Genomic DNA, 23,989 nt, shown 5'->3' on the forward strand with positions numbered 1-23,989 from the left:
GCTCTACTGCCCAGTAGTCAGCAGAATCTCTCTTTTGAAACAAATACCTATGACCCTTATGACTGCGCAGCTCTCTGTGAATTTGTAGCCATAAAAGAACCAGTGCTACTAAAACTGTTGAAATTATTTAAGTTTCATTTGACCAGTTTATGCTGCCATTCACCTTTCCTCAACCCCATGCATGACTTTGTTAGGTTGGCCAGTCCCACTGTAGACAGCTTTCAAATGTAATCGGTTGCAAGCCAGTTTGTTATGTACCAAATTCTGTGTGGGCTTGCCAGGCTATTGGAGGGGCTCCCACTACTGCCATCCTAAAAAAGCATGGAAACATGTGTCTCCACAAATGCAGGAGCCTGCATTCTCAGGGTTTAAATCAGTCTGTTCTCTGACATGGTACTTATTGCAGAGCATCTCAGTGTAAACCAGTAATTGACCAAAATTAGAATCTGAAGATTCTCTGACTTGCAGGGGAGGAGTTTGGGTCTAAATCTCTGTATTTATGCATTTGTTCATATTTTGTCAGATTCAGAGATATATTTTGTACATATCATTCATAGGCAGTTTTGTCAGAGAAATTCAAGATGTTGAAAGTTCCCTATTGGTACAAATTTATATGATCTGGTTGCTGTTTTCATCTTATATATTGCAGGAAATTTTACTACTGTTCAGAATAGTGAAAATCTGAAAAAAGCCTGCTCTTCTTCCATAAGATGTGTAATAGTCAAGATGCACTTGTGAAATTTCTATCTCTTAAATATGAAGCATTTCTGTCATCCCGAGGGTCTAGAATGAGTTTTAAATAAATATGCCCACTTTGAAAGATGTTATTGCCAAGTCATTTTCTATAAAGACAATGTTACTTTGTAAGAGTCCAGTAAAGATCTTCTTTCCTGCATATCTGACTTCTCTGAGATAAGATTTCCTTGTGTCAGCATTTAATGTCACATGAGCATTAACAGCCTGGGAATTTCATGTTGGTTGATGGTTACAGAGTGGTCAGTGCTCCAGAAGGTGCTGATCAAAAATGATGAAAAACACGGGAAAGGCATTCAAAGTGATGGGAACCAAACACTCAGCAGAGCAGAGACTTAAAGGCTGTGCTGTGTTAGGAAGCCATTAAGTACCTGCTGCTGCTTTGGGGTGTGTGGGGGAACAGATTCATCTCCAGAAATAAGGAGGTTTCACCACAGAATTACTCTTTCCTTTCTGTCTGCTCCAAGATTCAAGAAATTCTTTGAAACTGTGGAAGAGAAGGCTGTGATCCAGATCAGAAGGGTTGACTCTATTAGCTTTTTTCTTTCTTATTCTTGGTGTTATCCTTGGCTGCTTACTGCTAAGAATTTTATTTTACAGAAAGTGAGCCTGTGAATTCATATTTAAGATAGTGCTATATGCCTTTGGCTGTCTTCAAGAGAGTACGTCAGTACCAAATGCACTTGACTGATCCCAAGTATCTGTATGCATTTGCAATAGCATGTTACAAACTCAGTCCTGGGATGGATTTCAGTGCATCTTTATCTGCAGATTTTTGCTGCCAGATGTGTTTCCTGTACCTCACTATAGACTTCTTGATATATGGGGCCATCAATCTGATGACGACCTGAATATTTCCAGAGTGTTTTACAGCATTTCTGTTTTCCAAGATGGTCGATAGTTTAAGTCTGGCCCTCACAGGCATGGCAGAGGAGCTCATGAGAACATTTTGGCTGAATTTCTGATGATGTTCATGAGGTAGAGGAGCAGCAGCTGCTGTACTAGTAACAGAAAGAGAGAAAGACTAATTCCAGGGCAAGGCAGCTTTCAAAGGCAAGTGAGCATCATGTGACTGTATGTGTATAATTTAAAAGAAAAAGAAAAAAGCTAGAACTTCAGCACAGCCTGTCTCTTCAGTATATGAGAAGTGAAGCAAATGAATACGGCCTTGAATACACTTTTTAATTTTTCAACACTGTATTTTGCCAACTTTAGTTCACTCTGTTGACTGTTCAGTCAGACCGTTTTTAAATTAAAAAGGAATACATGGTTGAATTATTTATTAAACAAAAGGTGCTTCCGTGCATGCAGACTACCTGGGTTTTGAATTTCTTTTGCTGTTGGAATTTGAAGAAAGTGCATTGCTAATAAGTTAAGAGATAGAACAACTCTTCTTCTTCTAAAATAAGTCTTTCTCTGTGTCTGAGGCAGACAGTAAGATAACTTGTGTCTGTCCAGCCAGAGAAGAATGCCTGATCTTCATTCAGATGTCTAATTTTGACCTTAGTGTGAAGTTGTTTCCTCAGGTTGCTAGGCTCCATAGAGACTGAATTTCTGGTAGGGAAATGTGTTTCCAAATCAAGCCAGTCTGGATCATCTCCTAATTTTATAGGCGCTCCTGATTGGTTAAAATATGTATTTATTGGTGGATTAACGTGGAGGAACTGTAAGTAAGTGGAAGAAGGCTCACAAAAACTTTGTACGTTGTTACCATCAGCCTGTATGTCCCTGGAGGTTACCAGTTCACCTTGGGGTGATAAGGATCTTGTACAGTGACTTTGCTTTGCTCAGTCCCCATCACCGCCTCTGTGTTGGTGTTCCAGGTTGGTGCACAGCCAGTGTTTCTTGTATTGTGGCCTCTGAGTGCCTGATCTTTTCTTGTCCACTTCCCCAGAAGTAAACAATCACCAGCTTTTGGACTAGACTTTCTGGACTTCAAATTCCTTTGGCTGATGACTGCAGGGAGAACATTCAGGCTGGGAAACTCAGAAGGGTGTTCCATCAGTCGTGGGACTGTGGTCTCCATAGTTTGCTTAAAAAGGAGTGGGCTGTTTTAGCTGGTATTGGAAAGGAATTAACATGCTGAATCTGAGGGAACAGCTGTCCAAGAGGTTGGTATTTCTCATCACTGATGTGGGACTCGATCACCACCTAGGACCCTCGTGAGCTGCACTGCGAAAGGCTGGTCATGGCAGCAAAGAGGCTTTAGAGAAAGGTTGATGAGACCTGCCAGGACTCTGAAGAGCTCCCAGTCACCCCAGTGTGTGGGGAGGGTGGTTGTGAACCCGGAGATTTTCTGTGGAAGGAAAGCAGTGAGCAGTAGCGAGTGGCTGGGCACACCCTGGCTTTGATAGCTACAGATGGAGACCTAAAAGATTGCAGGGCCACAGTCCAACACCAGCACATGTAAAATAAGGCTCAGGATTTAGATAACTCTGTTCCAGCATACTGACGTGCGTGGCCACAGTCCAACTCCAACACATGCAAAATTAGTTTCAGGATCATTCCAGCATACTGAAGCCTATGCCTAAACCAGTTATTGCCACAAGCTCAGCTAAATCAGAGGACAGCATTCAAAATAGTATTTTTTTCTTTTTTTTTTTTTTTAACCAGAGTAGTTCAGATGAAAAAAATTTATATTTTCATAGTAGAAAAGGAAAACTGTATTATTGATATATCAGCTCCATAGGCAGCATTTCAGAATTTTTATAGCCCACAAATAGCACGTTATGGTATCCGTGTACATTAAGGCTATTTTACAAAACATGGATGTGAGTTGACTTAGTAATGTACTTTTTGAGATACATTAGTATAAAACAATTAATGAGCCCATTCAGATAATATCATGTTCTCAGTATTCTCACAGTACACTGTTAAAGCAATGAGGAAAAAACTTATACCAAAGAGTTAAAGGATTCTTTCTCAAGATTCAATGTAATGAATTTAATCAATATTTTTCCATTACAGCAAAACTCATGTATTTAACATATTTTATTTATAGAAAAAGGGTGCTAGTAAAGTAGATTCAGCAGTTTAGAGTTGCTTGTAAGTATTTCTTCAAATACAGCTCTTTTCTTTTTTTGTGAGATAGATAAACAAGTTGGAATTTATACTCAAGTGGCTTGTACCAAAGAAGTTAAATGGGAGAAAAATTATTTACAAAAGTATTTTTATTAGCTCAAAGGGGTCATTTAGTTTGAAAGGAGCACTGGAAAGTTAAAAGTAAGAAAATACAGATACTGGAAAAGTCTCTCATATCGTAGTCCAAATGTTGTAACAAACACCATGACATTATTCACTCTTTAGAGACTCTGTCAGCACCTCTCTAATCAGTAATCTGTAAACGGAATGAGAGTCTTTAATTCTTTCTCATTTTGTTGAGGGGGAAATCACTAATTTAGCTACCTGTACAGTTCTTTTTACATGCCTGATTCTTTTGTTTTTTGGTTGTTTTTTTTCTTGCGTCTACAGAAAGAATTCTTGTGACATTTTAAATAATTTATGCTTTTCTTTTGTAGAATGAATTTTTATAAAATCTGATGACCTGCTACTGGCACTTTTGTGCTGATTTTTCCACTCTGTGATAAGATAATAATAATGAAAAAGGGTTTTCTTAAACAGTAGTATGCAAGAACTTACCCCATGATACCTGATGCCCTGAGAGCTACTTATAATGAAGGCAGATCTGTGGTTCTCATTTGAAAAAAATATTTGTTTTTTTGATTTTTTTAAACCCAGCAACTGAGGTTGAAACTTGGCAAGTATAATTAATAAATATTTCTACATATTATACAAGCACTCAAAAGATTTTAAAAAATATTAATGGATTTAGAAAACTACATGGAGATGGGTGTTAATTTGTAGTTTTTAGAGTCTCAGGGGCTGCATTATTGGGCGCATGAGAAGAACCTAGAGAAAACAGATTCAACAGAGCTCTGTTCCACCCAAGTTCATCATCTTTCCTGTGGCTTGCTGACACCATCTTGGGTTTGCTTCATAGTGTAGCCTGTACACTGTGCCAAGTGGTTCTGTTTGTCCCACGTGTGTTTTAGGAGCAAGACAGAGGTTATGGTGAAGCACACCTTACCGCTCTGGTTTGTAGGGTTGTAGAGTTGCTAACGTGGAAGAAACAGGGTAGGTATGGAAGCAAGAAGAAGGTAATCTATTCATTCACAGAAGTCCAGTTAATGGTTATTTTAGTTGATTAGCTAGCAACTTCATTTTCTCCCTCATGAAATTGCCTCCACAGATCCTTACTTCTGGAGCTTAATCAGCAGTAGCAATCCATCCCAGGAGTGGGAGATCAGGAGTACTTAATTAAAGAGGGACTGTAAGGCAACTCTCCCAAATTGGATATCTGATCTAGCCTTGGCATCAGGAGAGCAATGCTAGGTAAAAGTGTTTATCAAGCTCCACGTAGCCACTCTGCAAATCTCAGAGATGGGAATATGATGCAGACAGCTTGTAGAAGCTGCTATAACCTGAGTAGTATGGGTTTTAAGGCCATCTGGTACCTGAACACCTGCCTACAAATAACACATACAAATCCAAAAGATGGTCCAGTTGGATAGCCTCTCTGCTTAGATTCCCCACTGGAATTTTGTCCAAAAGCAGTATACAATCTGTATGAAGTTTGGAAAGACTTTGTTCTCTCTGGTCAGTAATCATGTGCCCATTTCAAATTTAGGTGACAGGATCAAAGCTAATCCAGATGAGTCAAGGGTTTGGGTAAGAAAACTGCTGAAAATCACAGGCTGCTGTGCACACTAAAACTCCAGAATATTCTAAGATTGTTCTAAGAAAGGGAGGGGAAAATCATATAAAGTATGTCATATGAAAGGTTTGGGAAATAACCTTGCTATCAGAACTATAATTGGACACCAAAGGAAATTTTGAGGATAGATGGCAAAGACCATTGGCAAAATAGCAAGGAAAGAGCCATGAATATGTATTTAAAGCCCAGCTTTGCAGGTCCAAAAGGTAAGTATCTGCTTTGCTTGTGAAGACAAACATTATGGACAGAGGAGCACAATAGGGTGTCCTGGCAGCCCAGATGTGCTCTTCTGAAGAAAGCAAAAACTAGCACAAGCTAGATAAATGACATTCTGATAAACGGCAAAGCACATTCGCTTCTAAGGCCACTGCTTTTCCTGTGGAGAGATTACACAAGTCTAGTGGAATTTCGTGAACCTCATCTAGCAAACTAGGTGATTTGGGATCAGAAGTGCTTTCATCTATACAGTCAAATTAAGGAAGTGGGATTTCAAAGTCATGATTTTGGAGTGGCAGATCTGAAAAACCAGTGAAGGGGTTGGATGGTGGAAGAGTTTTGCATGTTAAGAGCTTCGGAAAGAAGTTTGGCATTCTGTGATTTTGAAACAAACTGCCAAAAATGGTGTTAGGGGCAATAATGTAGTGGGGAACAGTGTAGTGATCCATGGTCACTTGTCTCTAGCTCTGCTCTCATTAGGTAGCTAGAGGTTCCAGGAGCTAGTAGTGACATCAAAAAAGTGAAGACTCTTTAACCAAAAACAAGCACTCCATGACTAAGCTCTGTGTATTTCTGATGTTCATTGAACTCATTGAAGGACTGTGCACAGATCTGACTGCATAAATTTTGCAAATTATACCTTTTAATTACACTGTTTGTGCATGTGCATGGGATTTTTATAATGGCCTTAAGAGTTGGAAGCACTGGATGAAGAAGTTTGATATTCCTGCATGTGCATATATTTAAAAGAAAAAACCTTTTTCGGCACTCTTTTCAGTTTTATTTTGATTCAATTTTATCAAAACTAATATTTTAATAATATGACGAAGTCCAAATGTAAGTGTTGAGGTTACACTGAGCTCAGTAGGGCTGGAGAGGTGTACAGTAGTGAGATTAAAGTTTGAACCTTACTTTCTTCTCATGCTGAGCTAAGAATATGTGTGATGGTTTGCAGGATAATGATATTTAACTGTAATCTTCTTGAGGCATGAATGGCATTCCATTGATTTTCTACAATTGAACTTGGTATTGCTGATTAATAAAACAATAAATACAGAAAATGAACTATTTTGTGTTTTATTAACAATTTGCATTTCTTATAGTGTTTCATTTTCAATAAGTATAAAATCATACCCTCAAATGGTAAGATGTAATTGCTGATCATGTATCTCTTTGTTCCAGACACTTTTATAAAAGTGTATGTATTATGTATGATGTGACCTTCAAATGTCATGAATGCGTTGTGCAATAAACTGTCAATATTTGTGGCTATAAGGTACTAGATGACTTTTACAATAATTGGAACAGCTTTATTAAAAGCTTGGATCACTCAGCTGGTTAAAGAGAAAGACACAGGCCAATGTTCATCTGGGAGTTTCCTTCTGCCAACTGTTAAATGAAAGATATTGTAAGGTGCTTAAGATGTCTTCTTAAAAAAAAAAAAACCAAAACAAACCAAAACCAACAAACCAGTTAAAAAGGTCTCACACAAAAAATATTATCTCAAAAAATATTATTTTTCCACCATGCTCAATTTTCGGTCAAAACTGAGCTCTGTCAGCTCAGTTTACAATGGCAAGTAAACAACACCGTGTTTTAAGTGCTAAATCTGAGTTTCTATGTCTTTTGGTCACACGGTTCTTCAAAGAAATGAAGCAGCTAAAATGATGTACTCAGAAACTGTGTTTGATCTCTGATTATCTTAAAAGGTTTTAAAATTATAGAAAAATTTGAAAAGTAAGACTGCTAAGAACTCCAAAAAAAAAACCTCTGTAGGGAATTTGATTGAAATGAAAAGAAGAGGATAAGAAACATTTTGTGATTAACAAAATCTTAATTTTGTTTAAGTGTTCTATTAATGTCTCTCTGTGTTGTATATACAGACTCTTGAATGTATCTCAGAGTACCACAATGAAAAGCATTAAGTTATAACCAGCACTGCATACATACAGTATTGCCATGCAAAGTGTTTTGAACCCATGGGGTGTGAAAATCACCAATCTTCAAGTGTGTTGTGTTCCAGGAGTGGACTCAAGGTGTGTGTGCAGCCACCACATCACCAGTTACTAAGAAGTTGCTTAGAATATTTTGGCTCCCTTCCTACTGAGCTCGAAATAACACCCAGCTACTTCCCTGCAGCCTGAGGAGTTGGCTGTGACTGCCATTTGCCCACTTCTCAAGCAGCAAGGCTTGCCACACAAATGGTTCTGGGCATCTTACTTCAGTTTGATTTAGACTGTACTTTAAGTTGAACTCTGCCAGTGACTATTTCTTAGCAGAGGCAGGGCAGTTTGTGCCTGTTTGTCTGTGTGGTTCTGAGGGCTAAGAGGGAATTTTCATGTCAGATGTGGTATCTTTCTATTTACCAGTGGAACCTTTGTATAATCTTTATTTCTAATAATACAAACAATGTGAATGCTGCTTTCTCACTAGTAGGCCTGCTTTCCAATTCTCTTCTAAAATAGCTCTGTGTTTAAACAAATTCTCTGCCAATCCATAGTAGCAGTTTAAGATTACCATATATGGTCATTATAAAACCTAAATCCTTGATGAAACAATAGAGACAGCAAGTTGTTCCTGACCTAAGACATTAGTAACTCTTTCTGGAGGCCTAAAATATAACTGTAATATTTAGTAATATTAGAAACCTTCATTTTAAGCCATGAACTTCACTAGTAAAAAGTGTAGTGACATCCATTAATAGGGTTCTAATTTCAAGTTGTGAGCACAGGGCCAAATTCTGTTCTCATTTACATCGGGTGATACTAATTGAAGCTACTTCAGGTAGCAAGAAAAATATGATTAATTATATCCCTAATTATGTCCCTATTTTCCACTACTTTCAGTATTATTAAAGCTTTCTCTTAGGAATAGGCAAGAAAGGTAAAGCATGTTTTCCCAGAAACGTGGCATATCCTGTGCTGCTTCGCAGGGAATGAGGTGGTTGAGTCCAGGCATACTTGCACAAAGGTGACAGCAGTGACAGGATTAACACACTGAATATCTTCTAACTCCTTTCTTGACATTAGATTTCCTGCCACAGAATGGGCTAATCTGGGTGGTTTATAGGTAATCAAAAATACCTGTGGTCACTACCACTTCTCAATGCACCATGTTTCATTAACTTTTACGGGCCGTTCTGAAGAACTGCAGATATTTTGAATTTCGGAAATATATGAAAACCTGGGATTGTGTGTGGCTTTAAAGGCTTCTTTAAAGGCCACATTTTCAAAGGGTTCTTTAACAGTGTCGAAAATTGTGCAAGAGCAAACACATACTTGTAAGTCTGATTACCTATTTTGTGAGTTGATTACCTTTTCCATGTGATTGCCTGTTTTTGGCTAATTTGGCAAACCTTGTGTCGACAAATTCCAACTGACTTCACTGATGATTTAGTCTTCCTGAGGGCTGCAATTTAGCTCCTTTGAACATGAAAGCACCTCTTTGTGAATCCCTGCACTTTCACATACACACAGCAAATAAATACTCTGGTGAAATTTATGGAACATGTATGTAGATGTTCCTTTCAGAATTTGGCTGCTAACATGACTGAAGTCAGTTCAGCTGCCTAAACAAGTGAAAACAGTTTTCTAATCATGTTTATAGGCTCATCCCAGACAGGTGGACCAGTCATACAGAACATATATGGAAATGTCGAAGAATTTTTTTTCCTTTTGCTCTTCATATGACTGCCTAGATAGCTTCTGCTTTGAGTACACAGATTCACTGTCCACCTGAGCTTGTCTTCTCTTTTCTGGCAATATCCACTGAAGTTGGCATTTCTCCCCTGTGACATCTGTATCTGTGTGCTGAGGGCACTGCTGCCTGTGGCCATGGCTCATTTCTGGGTAGACCATTTCTGATAACCAGTGGTAAGATATCGACTGTAAGAAAGGATTCACTGGTGTCTTTCTCACTTTCTTTTAACCTTCTACTGTAAAAGTGCTCCTGGCTCCAAAACTGTTTGTTGGTATTATCTGTTTCTGTGGAAACTTCCTTTTTTGCCTGTGGCAGTGATGTGGAACCAACCTGATCACCCTGCTAGATGAGGAGTGGTGGCTTTTAGGCCCTCCTCTCCTGAGAACTGGGCATCTGTCTGAAGAAGGGCGATCCCTCAAATACTGATCGTATGGATTGGTTAATTTTTATTTCAGTCAGCATGGCAAACAGATTTTCTCACATTTTGGCCAGATTGGCTCTTTGGTTATGCAGTTAATTGCCACCTTCTGATATGGATGTTGTAGTGAACTTTCTTTCCTTGCGTTTGGCCCATGAGAACATGCGCACAGTCAGTTATTAAGTGCAGCTGAGGCATGGCTTGAAAGAGATGTCCCCATCATACCTCTCCAGAAGCTGCTTTGTGTCTGAGTTCCTCCGTGTCCTGTGTCAGGGAGCACTATCTACCTGCCCAGCAGGTACAGCACACGGAGCAGCGGGGGACTCACAGCTGTTCCTTGCCCTTAGACTGGCACAAAGACCAGTTTCATATACAGAACTGAATGTTGCTTTTTCCATTTCTGTCCCTGGCTTTTGCTGTGAACAGACACTTTTAAAGTGAAAGGAAAGCTCAGCAAGAGTGAGTTGAGAGGCAAGGCTCAGAAGTCTTACATCTAGTATGTACATCTACATCATAATTTATTCTCTTATTTCCTGCACTTGAATCAGGAAAGGTTGGGATGGGCAGGAAGATATTCAGGATGCTGACCTGCCTATAATGGAAGTGGATAGTAAAAAAAGCAGTGCAATCCCACGTGCATCAAGTGCACATCATATAGACGACATAACTCAGGGAACCGCAATGGCTGTAAGATAAGTAACTGTTCTCTTTCCTTCCTGATCTTTTATCCTCAGAATTGAGAAGCTCCCAAAACCATAGCTCAAATCCTGAGTAAATCATCAGTTAATTTGTGGAGGCCAATCCTAGTTCTGCAGATCTGTAAAACTACTTTTTGCTACATTTTTTGCACACTTTAACAGAGCTGAGAGTTTCTGCTTGTGAAGGGGCTTTCAATAACAGGAGAAGGGGACATCAGAGGTGTAGAATACATGATTATTTGTAGAGCTGAGGATTTCCATTCCCCACATATTGTGATGTTGGCATAGTCCTGTATTCACCAGTTGCTTCTTAACTTTTTTCTTGCTGGTCTCTTATTTTTTCATCCTTCATTTTCCACAGATCACTTTTGAGAGACTCAGTAGCAGAGAGACTTGGTAGCAGTCAGTGAGACTTAAACACATTTTAAAGCTGAGCACATTTTAAACTTAAGTGCCTTGATAAAGAGGTACAATGTGCCCAAGTGGGGCCCTAATAAGAAGCTGGGTTAGCATTTGGTGGGGAGAGTCGGCAGCCTTGAACATATCTTTTCATTGTTTGAAATAAAAGAACTTAGATGTAAAGCTGCTCATTCAGGTAGTGATGGCCTCCAGCGCTTCGGTGGGCTTTGTAGGCAGAGGAATTCAAAAGAAAACCCCTCAGCCCAGCTTTAAAGTCTTAGGAACGCTTTCACTGTGGGAAGAAAAATTCTTCAAGGTAAGGCCCCTGTTGGAGTAAAGCCTTTGGAGCTATCTACTGTATGTCTACTTAAATCTAAAAGAGAACTCTTCAGACCACCCACATCTTTCTTTGCTTCATTGTTGTTTTCAGTTTGCTTTTTCAGAGGGATTAGTGCTAGGGTAAACTCCATCATCTTGGTCCCTTGAAAAAATTCAATTTTGTGTAAAGTGAAAATTAGACTCTTAAATCTGCAAAGAGAGCTGTTCATCTTACAAATTTATTCTTTTTTATTGGGCCACACATACTCTAGATAGAAAGATAAAAGGCAAATGGATAACAGGCCATCATTTAGAGTGACATATAGCAAAACATAACTAGTAGACTTATTCAGTAAATTCCTCCTGAGTGGCTTGTTAACTTTATCTATATATTTATCTATAATGCTCATATAGTATTTATTGAAAACCAAAATAAAATCCTGCAGTTTATCATCATGCATTCTGTGTTTTGCACTTCAGGAAAATCTTTTTGCACTCAGGAATTCATTTTTGTTCCCAAAGCAGCTTAAGCCATAATTATATACAACTTTTGAGGAGTAAAACCAGAAAATCTAAACTCTTTAGGGGTATTGGAATTATAGACTAACACCTATGTATGTTTTCCTGGACTCACAAAGACAAAATAAACTCCTGTAGTATGGAACTTTATGTACTTGGAGATAATTCAAAATGACATTTACTAGCTTTCTAACTTAAATATTATGCTTAACTTGCAGTCTAAGAACAGTCAGAAAATGTTAAACAAGAATGTGATGTGAAGCTATCAGATTTGCCTTTTGAAAAGTAGTAATAGCTTGATTTCATACATGACTGAGATAAGCATTTATATATATATATACACATATATATATTTTAATAGTTCTATCATCCCCTTCTTTCATCTTTAAGCAAAAAAATTTAGAGGAACTATTTTATAATACATACTGAAATGCTTGTTAGTGTTACCTTTTCCAGAAATGTGGTATTTGGGTCTCTGCTACTGTGAGAATAGATTTTATTAGAGCCAAATGTTTAAGTCTTTCTTATGTCCCATTACTTCCATTTAAAAGGCAATGCTGTGTAAACTGCACTATGTTTCCTGACAGCTTTAGTTACATATCAAATGGGTAAAGACAGAACATTTTTAGTCAGTAGTTTATGGTTGAAATAATCAAGACTCTGCATGCAGGTTTTAACTCTGTGCTCCCCACCTGGATCTAACCCAGATAGCTCAGTTCTGCATGGGGTGTGATGCTGTGCCCATGTGTCCTGCTCCCGATGTGCCAGCAGTGTCAATCCGGGTCACAGTTTCAACATTTGCCATGGTTTTTCATGAAATCATCAACTGGTGCTTATATGTGATGTTACATGACCCTCTATGTAAGGGATGATGGATGAGTCTTGTGTGGTTTGAATAATGACATTTTTTTTAAATGCCCTACATTTTTTGCAATTTTTATGTCAGTCTTTTGTAAGTTATTTTGTTCTTTGCCTGCTTGGATAAAAGCAGCTCACTCAAGATGACTGAAATGAATGTTTCTTTATATCAGGAGAGAGAAGTGGTGTCCTGGAGTCTCACCCATTGTGTTATGATGCAAAGGATAAGTGTAGCTGTGAACACTGAAGGAGAAAACACAGGAGCAGCGGGTGAGAGGGAGATGGAATTCCCCCTCATCTGACCAATTTTTTTCATTGTTTTTCACATGATTAGGTCACTCTCTAGTTTGCCTGTTGTAATTCCAATGCTGAAATGTTGCAGAGGAAGCTGGTTAGCTTTGTGTGTAGACATTGCCGCTGCTGTGGGACCCCCCCCCCGTCACTGCAATTCTGTTGTTTTAGGAGGTTTTAATACACTGGTGCAAACTTTTTGCCTCTAAAAGCCTACAGGTTTTCACAATACTTATAAATTAAATAGATTCAACAAAACAACCATCTCAAACTTTTGGGGAAAAAATTAATAGGGACTAAGCAAAAGAAGAAATCAAACCAGCTGCTGACACAGCTGTTTCTTTTCTTGTATAATTCAGTATATAAAGGTACCATATGCTGCTTAAAATGATGATAGGAAAGATGAAATAATTTAAGACAATAACAAGAAAATACATGAATTGTCAGCATTCTGTCAGATTTCAAGAATGAAATAGACAGGTGTAGTATTGACATGTTTAACTTTGTGTTGTGTTAGCAGTTTTAGTGAGAACAACTTCTGACGTGCTGAAGTGATGTGAGAACATTTCTGTGTTGCAGACATTGGAGAAGAAGCTGGGAGATCTGTAGGAGTCCAGCAGCCAGCTTTACTGAGAGACAGGAGCCTTGGTTCTGCCATGAAAGACTGTCCATATTGTGGAAAAACTTTCAGAACATCCCACCACTTAAAGGTCCACTTGAGAATACACACAGGTGAGAGGAACAAGTGAGCGGAGCACTGTCGGCATGAGCCGTGTGTGTGTGGGGGTTAACATAATGTGTGTCTAGGAGCCTTAATTCCCACTGTAGATTTGGACTTATTAGTTGGAGAAAGTCTTTTGAGAAAGATGTATGACAGTCTTAAATAAAAGCACAAGGAATGTGTTGTTGGATAAAGACCACTTTAATAGAATCATCTTTTCCCAGTTGAGGTTATTTCTGTCTCCTTCCCTGCTTCATCACTGTTTCCTTCAATTACCCTTGTCCTTCAATAGGCATAAGCCTATTGGTTTCAGACTTAGTTATACTAACTGCTTCAAAGGCCTTTCTTAGCATCTGCTTAGGGATTCTGTATGTTTTTCTCAGTTACTATTTTTGTTCCATTTAGCATGCTCATTTTTAACCTCTCGCTGTTCATATGAATGCATCAGCTTCATGGATCTGCTTTTTTTCTCCCCACTAGAACTCACACGACTTAGTACTTGTAAGTAATAACACTTATCATGCTTTGCACCATGGTAAAATTTCCCATATTTTATTTCAGTAACAATCACAGCATTTTACCCTACAGAGATTTGCTACTGGTCTGGATACTCACTTTGTTTTGGTATGTCTCTCACTGGGAGGACTGCTCTCAATCCTAGTTATTTCTAGCCACTCCACTTAAATTATAATATTTTGTTTGCTTGAGAGTACATACGTGCATGTCAAGGTTCATGTAGAGACACAGTATGTGTTTAAGAAGACTTTATCCATAATTAAATTCTGACATAAAATGTTGTAATCCCCAGGTCCTGTTAACATCATTTGAAATTCTGTATATGGTCAATAGGATCCTGTTTTTTCCCAGAGTTAATTGTCATGGTAGGCTTTGGGAGAGTATTTAAAACTGGAGATTTGGGATACTTCTTTTTGGAAACAGACATAATGAGCCCCTTAATTGTGGAGTCATTTTCTTTTTCAACTATTTTAATTGAATTTCAGAATTTTATTACTACTTTCCTAATAGAAAGGTAAAATAATTGCATGAAGAAATACGTTCCAGTTATACCTCCTACTTGAAAAACTTCACTTTTCATTTTTATTTGACTGAAGTACCAGATAAGCAATGGTTTCCTCCCTTCCCAAAATCAGCAGTCATGTTTCTCCTATGTGCTTGCACAGATCGAGTACTTAATGTTTGGTTTGTGAACGTGAGGCCTGATTTTGAAAAATTGAAAATTAAAATTATTTAAAGGAAAAAATATCATTGTTGAAATGGGAAAGTTTGTTCACTGTATTTTTTGTTCTCCTTTCTTTGCGTTGTGGAGTAGGAGTATACCACACTGAAATTTAAAATTTGGCAGCCTAATGTAGTTTGTCTGATTGGATTGCAAACCATTTAGGGCAGGAATATTCTTCTCTGTGTGTTAAACTTTCAGGGGAGGAAAAAAAAGAAGAAACCCAGTGAAAACCCAATTTGTGTGCTCTCTAATGCAGTAAAAGTAAAGAAATGGTAGTTATTTTATTGGAAAATAATCTTGTAACTATGGAGTTTAAAGAGTTTGACATTTTTAGTATTTGAAAGGCAAAGAAAAATTCTTTATAATAAGATGAGGTTACCCATCTCTGCATTTTGCTTTATTATATAGTGATCACTTTGTTCTTATGTTAAACATGGCAGTGATTACATATTTGGTATTTGTGCCTTAGAACTAATGGAAAGTAAATTAATTACAATGGAAATATTCCATAAAAATTGCATATTAATACTGACTAAAGAAAATTAAAACAAGAAAAAACCCCTGTATAATATAACAAAATCTAAAAAAAAAACAAACCAAAAACCTATGGAAACAAACCTAAAGAAAATTAAAACAAGAAAAAAACCCTGTATAATATAACAAAATCTAAAAAAAAACAAACCAAAAACCTATGGAAACAACATTTACAATATATTTAAAAATAATTATAATTTTAAAATAGGTAAAGATCAATTTCCATTAGGTTGAGAACAAAGTATTTGTAAATAACGACAAGAGTACATTTAAGTGAAGCAATGTTTTACATATTGGAAATGATCCTAATAAATAATATAAAAATGTAAATTGGCAAATTACTAGAGTTATTAAATAAAAAGTTGATTTGCTCTAAGTGGAAATGATGTAATAGATACCAGTTATTAAACAAATATTGGTTAGCTTATACTTATCAGGGACAGTTTCCTGCCTTTTATGTCACACTCTGTCTTTATTATATGCTTGGATCATATAACTGGCTGATAAAAAACACTTTACTGTATTTCTCCACTACATTAACTCAATTACTGTTCTTGTTCTCACAGCACCTGTTTGTTAGAGATGAGCTCAAGCAGTTCAGCAGAAGTCAGGCTCCTTCGAACATCTGTGTGTTTGGAGGCACACGACTGGGTTGGTTTGGTACTCATGCCAAGACCAGACCCAAAGCCTGATCCAGCCAGGAGGTGCTTCTGTGGCAATTGGCCCAAAAAAGCTGGAGAAGTAGCTTAATCTTGCACAAGAGGAGGAAGCTGTGCTCTGTTTTTGAAGAATTAGCCAGTGGCTTGGGTTGCTTCTTTTTCTGTTGGATATTTCTTGGTTGCAAGCTACTCCACACTGAGTCTCAGTTTCTGTGTAGTTTGCTATCACATAACAAGCCTGTGAAGGAAAGAAAAAACAAATCAAAGTTTTATTTAGCACACTCAGTTTTGTCCCAACACAAAAATGTAGAGGATTTTTCTTATCTAAATCAGTGATATTCAGGCAGGAAGAGCTTTAAGGGGAAGATAGTAAGATATGATTTCTGATTGTTCCCATGTGATAAGAGGAAAAGGGCATAATTACATGAAATCAGTTTCTGCTCTTTCTTGCTCTAAAAACAGTTGATGGATGAAACAGTTCCCTGGGACAGCCCCGAATGAAGAGAGGAAGGATTTTCAGGCCAAAATGCTTGCGAGCCTTGGGTCTTAGAGAGGACAGACAGAATTCTTCATGCCCTCTCAGATGAGCTCTTTCTGCTGCCCGGTGAGCCGAGGTGGGCTGTGCTGCCCCCACAGCTCACACAAGCTCTCTGCGGAGGAGAGGCAGGACAAGGGCAAGGCGTGTCTGTGCACAGCAGTGCAGAGCAGATGTGGGGGACCTGCCCACTTTGGGAATCGGCCTCCCTGCTATAAAATACAGCTGGGAGGGTTATGACACAGAAATCTTGGAGATGCTCAGTCTTTGTGAAAAGGAAAACTGAGTATCTCAGACCTATAGTGTTCCATATGCAGGTGCTTCCAGAGCTGTCATTTTGCCACTCTGGAGGCAGAAACTTAAGGTCCTTTCATTCAGGGGGCTGAGCATCTCCTTTGTGTTCCTGAGCACTTTCAACCCCCTTGAAACACAATAAGTGGGTGTGGGTTTTACATTGCATGCCTTGGCATTTGGATTGTGCAGAAACATTTAAGTGTAAAAAATTAAAATTTCTTACGTTCTACCTTTGACAGGGGACAGTCCTACATTTTATAGGAGCTGGTTTCAGATTGGTTCTAGCACCTCTTGTACCTTGCATTAGCCCTCAGAAGCTACTGCAGATGTAGACCAGTCTGAGTTTGTGCTGTCATTAATTGCTCAGGTATATTCCCAGAATGACAGAAAAAATGAAATCCCTTGAGTAATGAAAAAAAGGATAATGTGCACGAGCAAAGGAAAGATGGTTTGGATTGTGTTAAACAGAAGAAACCTAAGAAAGAGATGAATAGGAGGAAGAAACTTGGCAGGGCTGTGTCCATTGACTGAGAGTATGTTACAATATATGTGACACACATTTTGCATATATTAGATGTATTATATGCATTTACAGTGTTACTGCATTTTCCCTTGGAAATGTGACTAGCCAATTTTAAACCATGCTTAGATGAACTGATGAAATACAGTAAAAATGGTGCTGTTTTAAATGAATTCAATTCACATTTCCTTCCTAAAAAAAGACTGCCTGTTGCCATTCTCTGAAGGCGCTTGTAGTGGGATGAGCAATATGAATAATTAAGGAAAATGGGTATGTGTGCTCCAAGAGGAGACAATTTTGGTATTGAACATCCTTTATTCTTACATTTCTAAGATGAACTAAAAGGACTTTTCATTTCTCTGGATTCCTCCAGATTTCCCATCCTTAACATTGTACAGCATGCCTTTTCTCCTGTCTTAATGACATCCCAAACTTTTGTTGAAAATAATTGATTGAATTTAAATTTCCTTAAAAGTTTAAGAGGTAATGTTACAGTATAAATTTCCTACCAAACACTAAGTAGGGAAATATCCATTAGTGAAATTAACTACAGTTTCTAGGTAGCTAACAATGTGCAGTATACAGTAGGGCATGGCTAATGAACACTGCAGTGGGTGATATTTCATTATACAAATTAATGCTCACATTTTAATGGGAAAGTCACATAATGAATCTCAGCTTCAGTGACAGCAATTAGAGACACAGATTGTCCCCTTCTGGACAAGGCACTGTTTAGCAATAAGCAGCTGTGTAAAAAGTCTTCAGGTTTACAACGTATATATATGCTTTGGGGGAATTGTGTACAGTTTATATTAATGTACTGAATCTTCCCTGCAAAGTAACAACCATATTTATCTCTCTGCATTTTAACTAAGTAAAGACATGTAAAAGGACTAAATAAATATTGCAGATGAGATATAAATAAAGGAAAATATTCAATTATAAAACTTCATAAAAATTAAAATATTTTATAGTGATGGCAAGTGCACAATTGGAAAATCTTTAATAAAATGAATCAGAACCATCAAAATTCTGTCCTATTACAGGGTAGGGGTAGTTTCATCTTATATAATAGAGAAAAATGACTAGTAAAGGAAAGTAGTAAAGAGAAAAAGTTAACTAGTATTTCTGACAAACAGATTAATTGTGTGGTGAAACATGTGCAGGATCCAAAAATAATCCTACAGAACCTTTGATATTCCATTTGGTTTAAAAAGTGTGAAGTGAATGATTAGAATGATAAAAGAAATTACCGTGTAAGAATAGGCATAATAATGAACTAATTAAACCATACAGCAATTCATTTCTAAAATATCTACTGCACAATGGATAAAATAGGTTATCAATAACTGTTTCAATGGTAAAATAAAAAATGCTGGAAAATGTTTTCAATATTTTCATTAAGCCGTATTCTCTGGAATTATAAGATGTTTGATTTCATTTGCTTTGCATGAAGGCAAACTGTAGCTTGTTAAGAAACGTGTGAGGTTGAATTGCAACTCCCATTGTCCCTGAGTGACTGTCACAGCCCCGCTGCAAGTGGGGCAGCCAAGTGTTTGGGGTTGGGGTTCTTGCCCTGGTGCACAGCTGTCACTGTAGTGGGGAACAGCACCACGAGGAGCAGAAGGGCATAATCCACGGACAACTCGTGAAATCTTATTTAAAAGCTAAAGGGGAGCATTCAGTGGGGAAAGGGAGTGTGGGGTGCAGAGCAGGGGTGCAGGGCAGATTTTTAAGAAGCTGTATGTTAAATATGAAAAATTAATAAAGAAGCTCACAGCACTAAGTTTAAATAGATCTTTAAGAAGTACAGAAATTTGATAAGGGAAACTAAAAGCAATAGTAAAAATATGTATATGGCTATGAGAGTTAGGAAAATGGGGTAAAATTCTGTATATCTGGCAGGCTAAACAATTGGTATCTTGCTGATACTGGTCAAGAACAGACAAGAAATTATCAACCATGGTATAGAAGACTAAATACTCTTCTGCTGTGTTCTCAGAAAGAAGCATGATGGTTTTCATAAGCATTTTCCAATGATACAATTGCGCTCCCATTAAGTAATGAGGCTGTTATGCTGTAGCCCACTGCATTTTAATATTTTTTAGAATGAATGAGACTGGATAACTTAAAGATAAAATCTTTAAAACCCTGACTGAAGAGCTCTCCAAATCGTTAAAGTTCATTGAAAAAAAACCCCAAAAAACATCTTGGAACATAGCGCAAGATCCAGAGCACTCATGGTGGTAAAAAAAGCTCTGGCTATTCTTGTATTTCCCAAAAAAAAGAATATTAAGACCTTGAAATTAGGACTACCCTGACATAAATTTGGGGTAAAATTGCGGAATGAATTTGTTAACTAACTGAAAATTGGTAGCATAGTTAATTTAATTTTATTTTATGAAAGGAAGTTTTATCAAGTTTCTTCTCATAAAAGTAGCTTGTTCTATATGACAGTCCTGCCAACAACAACAACAAACAACAACAACAAAACAACCACACTAAAAATCCCCCAAAAATCAGTATACAGATATGAAATGGCTCATAAACTCCCAGTTCCACAGCAGTGCTTTCAGCTCTGACTATCTGGTATTTCATCATTATTTGGAAGACTATATAAAAATCACTGTTGATAAAATTTACCAATGGCACAAAAATGGTAAGATGCTAAAAATCATGGGGAGGCACTGATTAGTCACTTAGTCAAGTGGGCTCTTTTCAACAATATGAATTTTAAATCAGCAATATGTAAAGGAAAAAATACTAGAGGTACTGATGAAATGGGCCTGGGACTGTGGCAGGGAAGCAACAGAATACGAGCTGTTAGTTGATTGCTAAATCTACAGATGTAAACACAGTTTTGGACTGTATATAATTGCTTTGAAGTTGAAATTTCATCAAAGCTTTAGTGGGTACCCATAATTTAAAAGGACACTGAAAAATTAGGAAGGATGTTCCACTCAAGGGTGAGAGAAGGTGAAGAAGTGACTATTTTGCTGTCTGCAAATACCTTCCTCAGGAAATAGACTTTTTAATTTAAAAAAAATCTGTTCAATCTAACAGGGAAAAATGTAGCAATGTTCAGTAGTAGGAAGCAGGCACTGGACAAATTCAAGCTAGAAATAAGGCACACATTTTGATCAGTGAAAATACATAATCAGTCAAACAGTTTACCAAGGGACGTGTTGGAGTCTTATTCACTGCTATTGTTGAAACAAAACCTTTTTAAACTAAAACAAGTAAGTTTTGTTTCAAAATGTAGTTACGCTCTGATGCCAGAATTATCATGTGAGGATCTTTGGCTTGTGTTGTAGAACAGATAAGACTAGATGATCATAATTGTCCCTTCTGGCCTTAAAATCTGTAAATCTAGTTATAAGCTGGCTGTGGTCTCCTTGCACAGCCCGTAGCAGATGGTTCCCCTGACCAGTAGGGTCAGATTTTGTTCTGAGTAGGACTGGGGATCTCCTGCACAGGTTATACAGCTGGGTTGTTTATAAACCTGCTATACAAATAGACCTGTTTCTACTGGGCAACATGTCTGTTTTCAGTTATCTACCAAGTTTTTGTGCAGATTTTACAAGCAGCATTGAATTTTTATTGTTTTACTTTATCCTGATATAAAATAGTTCCCCTGAAATATCTTGTCTCTTGTAAACCAGAGCAGTAGGTAGAGCAGAACTGTGATTTTGCTGCCCAGATAAGGTACTCCTATAAGATTTTTTGTTTCCCTTAATTGTACATGCTGGAATGTTCTCTCATCCTACTCCATTGTGAAAAATTTTGCAGGGGTGCAAACAGGGCCAGAGAATTAGCAAGATCAGGGTGGCCATTGCCTTTGTGAGCAATGAAAAATGACTCCTGGATATGAAATGCAGAAAATTATTTTGAAAAAGTCATGTTCCCTCACTCCTACATGGCAACGTTAATTTATGTGAACTGATATTAAGTGTTAAATAACTCATCCAGACACTGCTCTTGGCAATAATACCAGGGTAGTCATTACACTGGCATGAATTCTCTGAAACCTTTCCTCAAAGTATGAGACACAAACAGGTTGTCTTCTAACAAGAATCATAGCCTACCTCCTTGTCCCCTGCAGTGTCCTTTGGACATATACTACTGCATTCGCTGATAGAATCCTGAAAATTAGTGTCCTTTGGGTTTTCCATTGAAACTGGCTTAGTTTGAGGTGAAACTGGGATTTTTCCCACAGCAGTTTATAACTCTGTTTTGTCATTTGTACAGGGTCTTACACAGGGTGTAGCTGGTTATTAATTTGAATGGATGAAGTAGCATCTAAATAACTGCACAATTACTGAATTTAGGAAATACTGACAGAGTAAATTAAAAAGATTCAAAGATGATTGACTCCATCCTACTCCCTTCTCCCAGTGCCTGCCCTTGAAATAGCAGCATTTAAGACTGCTTTGAAGTAAACTAACCACTGCCAGTATTTGGATCTGGAAGAGAAGAGTGAGGTTTTGAATAGCTCTCTTTCAACAATGTTATTTGGCCAGTCCTGTGTTGCAAAGGTGGCACAGTGTGTTACTACACTGAGTTTAATTTCAGACCTTCAGCTTTAGATCTCATTTCTAGCCATGCAAGGGGTGGGAGCACCACAGAGGCAGCACACCAAGGCTGGGTTAGATTTGAACTTTTAATCACACTGTCTCAGTCAGTGTCTTCTTTCAGTCCAATGCTTATGGCATTGGTGGCTAGCTGTGTGCAGATCTCTGCTGAAAGGAAGCTCACTCCGTGGAGAGGCCTTAGAGCAGAAAATGGAATGACTTCAAGGCTTAGCAATTCAGAATAAGAGTATGTTGTGCCCAGGGCTTTAGACTGGAGGTACTTTTAGAAGTACAAAATAGAACTAGTATTTTCTCTAGTTAGCATTTTTTAAATTACTTGTACCCATTTTTACATATGGATACTGCTTTAAGCAGTTTCTGCATGTTTTTAGCAACATCAGTACAGCCTATATTGCAAATTACTCCTTCTCCCTGCAATAGTTCTCCAGCAGTTGACACAGTGCCTGCAATGCTGGGACACACTTTTTGATGGTGCCACTTGATGTGCAATGCAAACACACTGAACTATCATTAGAATAAAAGGAAGTGCTCAATATAATTGTGTTAAAGATTTCCGTAAAGGCATAGGGGATGCTGAGGAAGAGCTTTTCAATTAAGAGGAGTGAAAATTCAAAAGTGAGAACATTTAACCCTGTGAAGTCTGGCACTTGTTTTTCACCAGTCTCATTATGTCTTAGGCAACACTTGAACTACTTAAGTCATGGTAGAGGCCACTCATGACTGCTGACAGTAACTGGTGGGACAAGTATCAGAACAACTGAAAGTGGCTCAAAAAATACTGCAGCGTGCAGATGCTGTAAACCCAGCATTCCTGTCTGTCCCCATTCTGACTGGCAGCACAGCTGTCAGAGTTTGCACACTCCCAAACAGCCCTGCAGAAATGCAAACAAATAGACAGCCACTGTCTTTTGTCCCCTTGTCCCTACACTCAAAGGCCTGCAATGGGGTTGTGTGTGCTCAGGTGCCCACCTGGGACCACAGAAGCCCAGACAGGTGTGATCCATTTCAGGTTCGTGGTTCAGTAGGAACTGGCTTTTTTTGCACAACTCCCACTAAACGCAGCCCCTGCTCCTCATCGGTGAAGTGCCAGAGCTTAATTAGGTGATTGGGAAAGACTCAGAAGTTTCATTGAAATGTTTAAATCTGATTTCTTCTGTTAAGCTGTGTGGACTGAGGCCTAAAGCATGAACCATGCTAATTACTACCTCTCCCTCTGCTGAGCACCTCTTGTTTGAGGTTCTGTGCTTTTCTCCTCTAAAAAGGTCGACTGATGTGGTTTGATATAAAGCTCTCATATCTCGCCCTTTAGCTTTAGGATTACATTATGGATTTAGAATTTCCACTGCTTGTAAGGTACTTCAGCCCTGGCTGGACTGCAGCATGTATCCAGCCCCTGTTCGTGGTCAGTGAGCTCTCGTGCAGCGCTCCATGGCCATGGGAGTGTTCCGGGCTTGCATCTCATTAGTAAATTCCTGCGATCACTGAGAGCAGCCGCTTCCCAAGTATTTACCAGCCCTTCAATTGAGCCTGTACATTAAATAACAGAAGTTTGAAAGCCTTTCAGTTTTGTTTTTAGCAGATTTTGAGGTTATTTGAAAACGGATATCTTTCCAGCTGGTTTGGTGAACTACATAATATTATACAGCATTTTTACTGTGGAGGAAGATTTCAAAACAAATGTTTCCATTATACCATTTGGAGAGGCTTGCCTTTGTCTTTTTTATCATTTAGGAAAAAAAAAAGCTACCTAGAGAAAACAGTTTCTTTTTCTTGCCGAGCTCCCTCATAGAAACAATTGCCAGTATTGACAGCTTGCAGATCTTTCAGATTTCTGTCTCTTTTAGTGAGGATTTCCGTATTTCTTCCTTTAAAAGAAATTCTGCATTGCTAACAATGCTCTGCAAAAATTTAGGTATACTTTTGCTTAGATGTACATTCTTTTTGGATATGT

At 38.1% G+C, this 23,989-nt stretch overlaps 1 protein-coding gene across 8 annotated transcripts in view; it reads left to right on the forward strand.

Moving 5' to 3' along the window:
• Nucleotides 1–23,989, forward strand: part of ZNF536 (zinc finger protein 536) — a 346,807-nt gene that overhangs the window by 201,295 nt on the left and 121,523 nt on the right. For all 8 annotated transcript variants that reach the window (XM_017741035.1, XM_017741038.1, XM_017741037.1 and 5 more), the window contains one exon: nucleotides 13,523–13,675. In XM_017741035.1, coding sequence (XP_017596524.1) covers nucleotides 13,523–13,675 — 153 coding nt within the window. The remainder of the gene's footprint in view (nucleotides 1–13,522; nucleotides 13,676–23,989) is intronic.

Source organism: Corvus brachyrhynchos, unplaced genomic scaffold, assembly GCF_000691975.1.
Source record: "Corvus brachyrhynchos isolate BGI_N302 unplaced genomic scaffold, ASM69197v1 scaffold26, whole genome shotgun sequence".
NCBI classification, from domain to species: Eukaryota; Metazoa; Chordata; class Aves; order Passeriformes; family Corvidae; genus Corvus; species Corvus brachyrhynchos.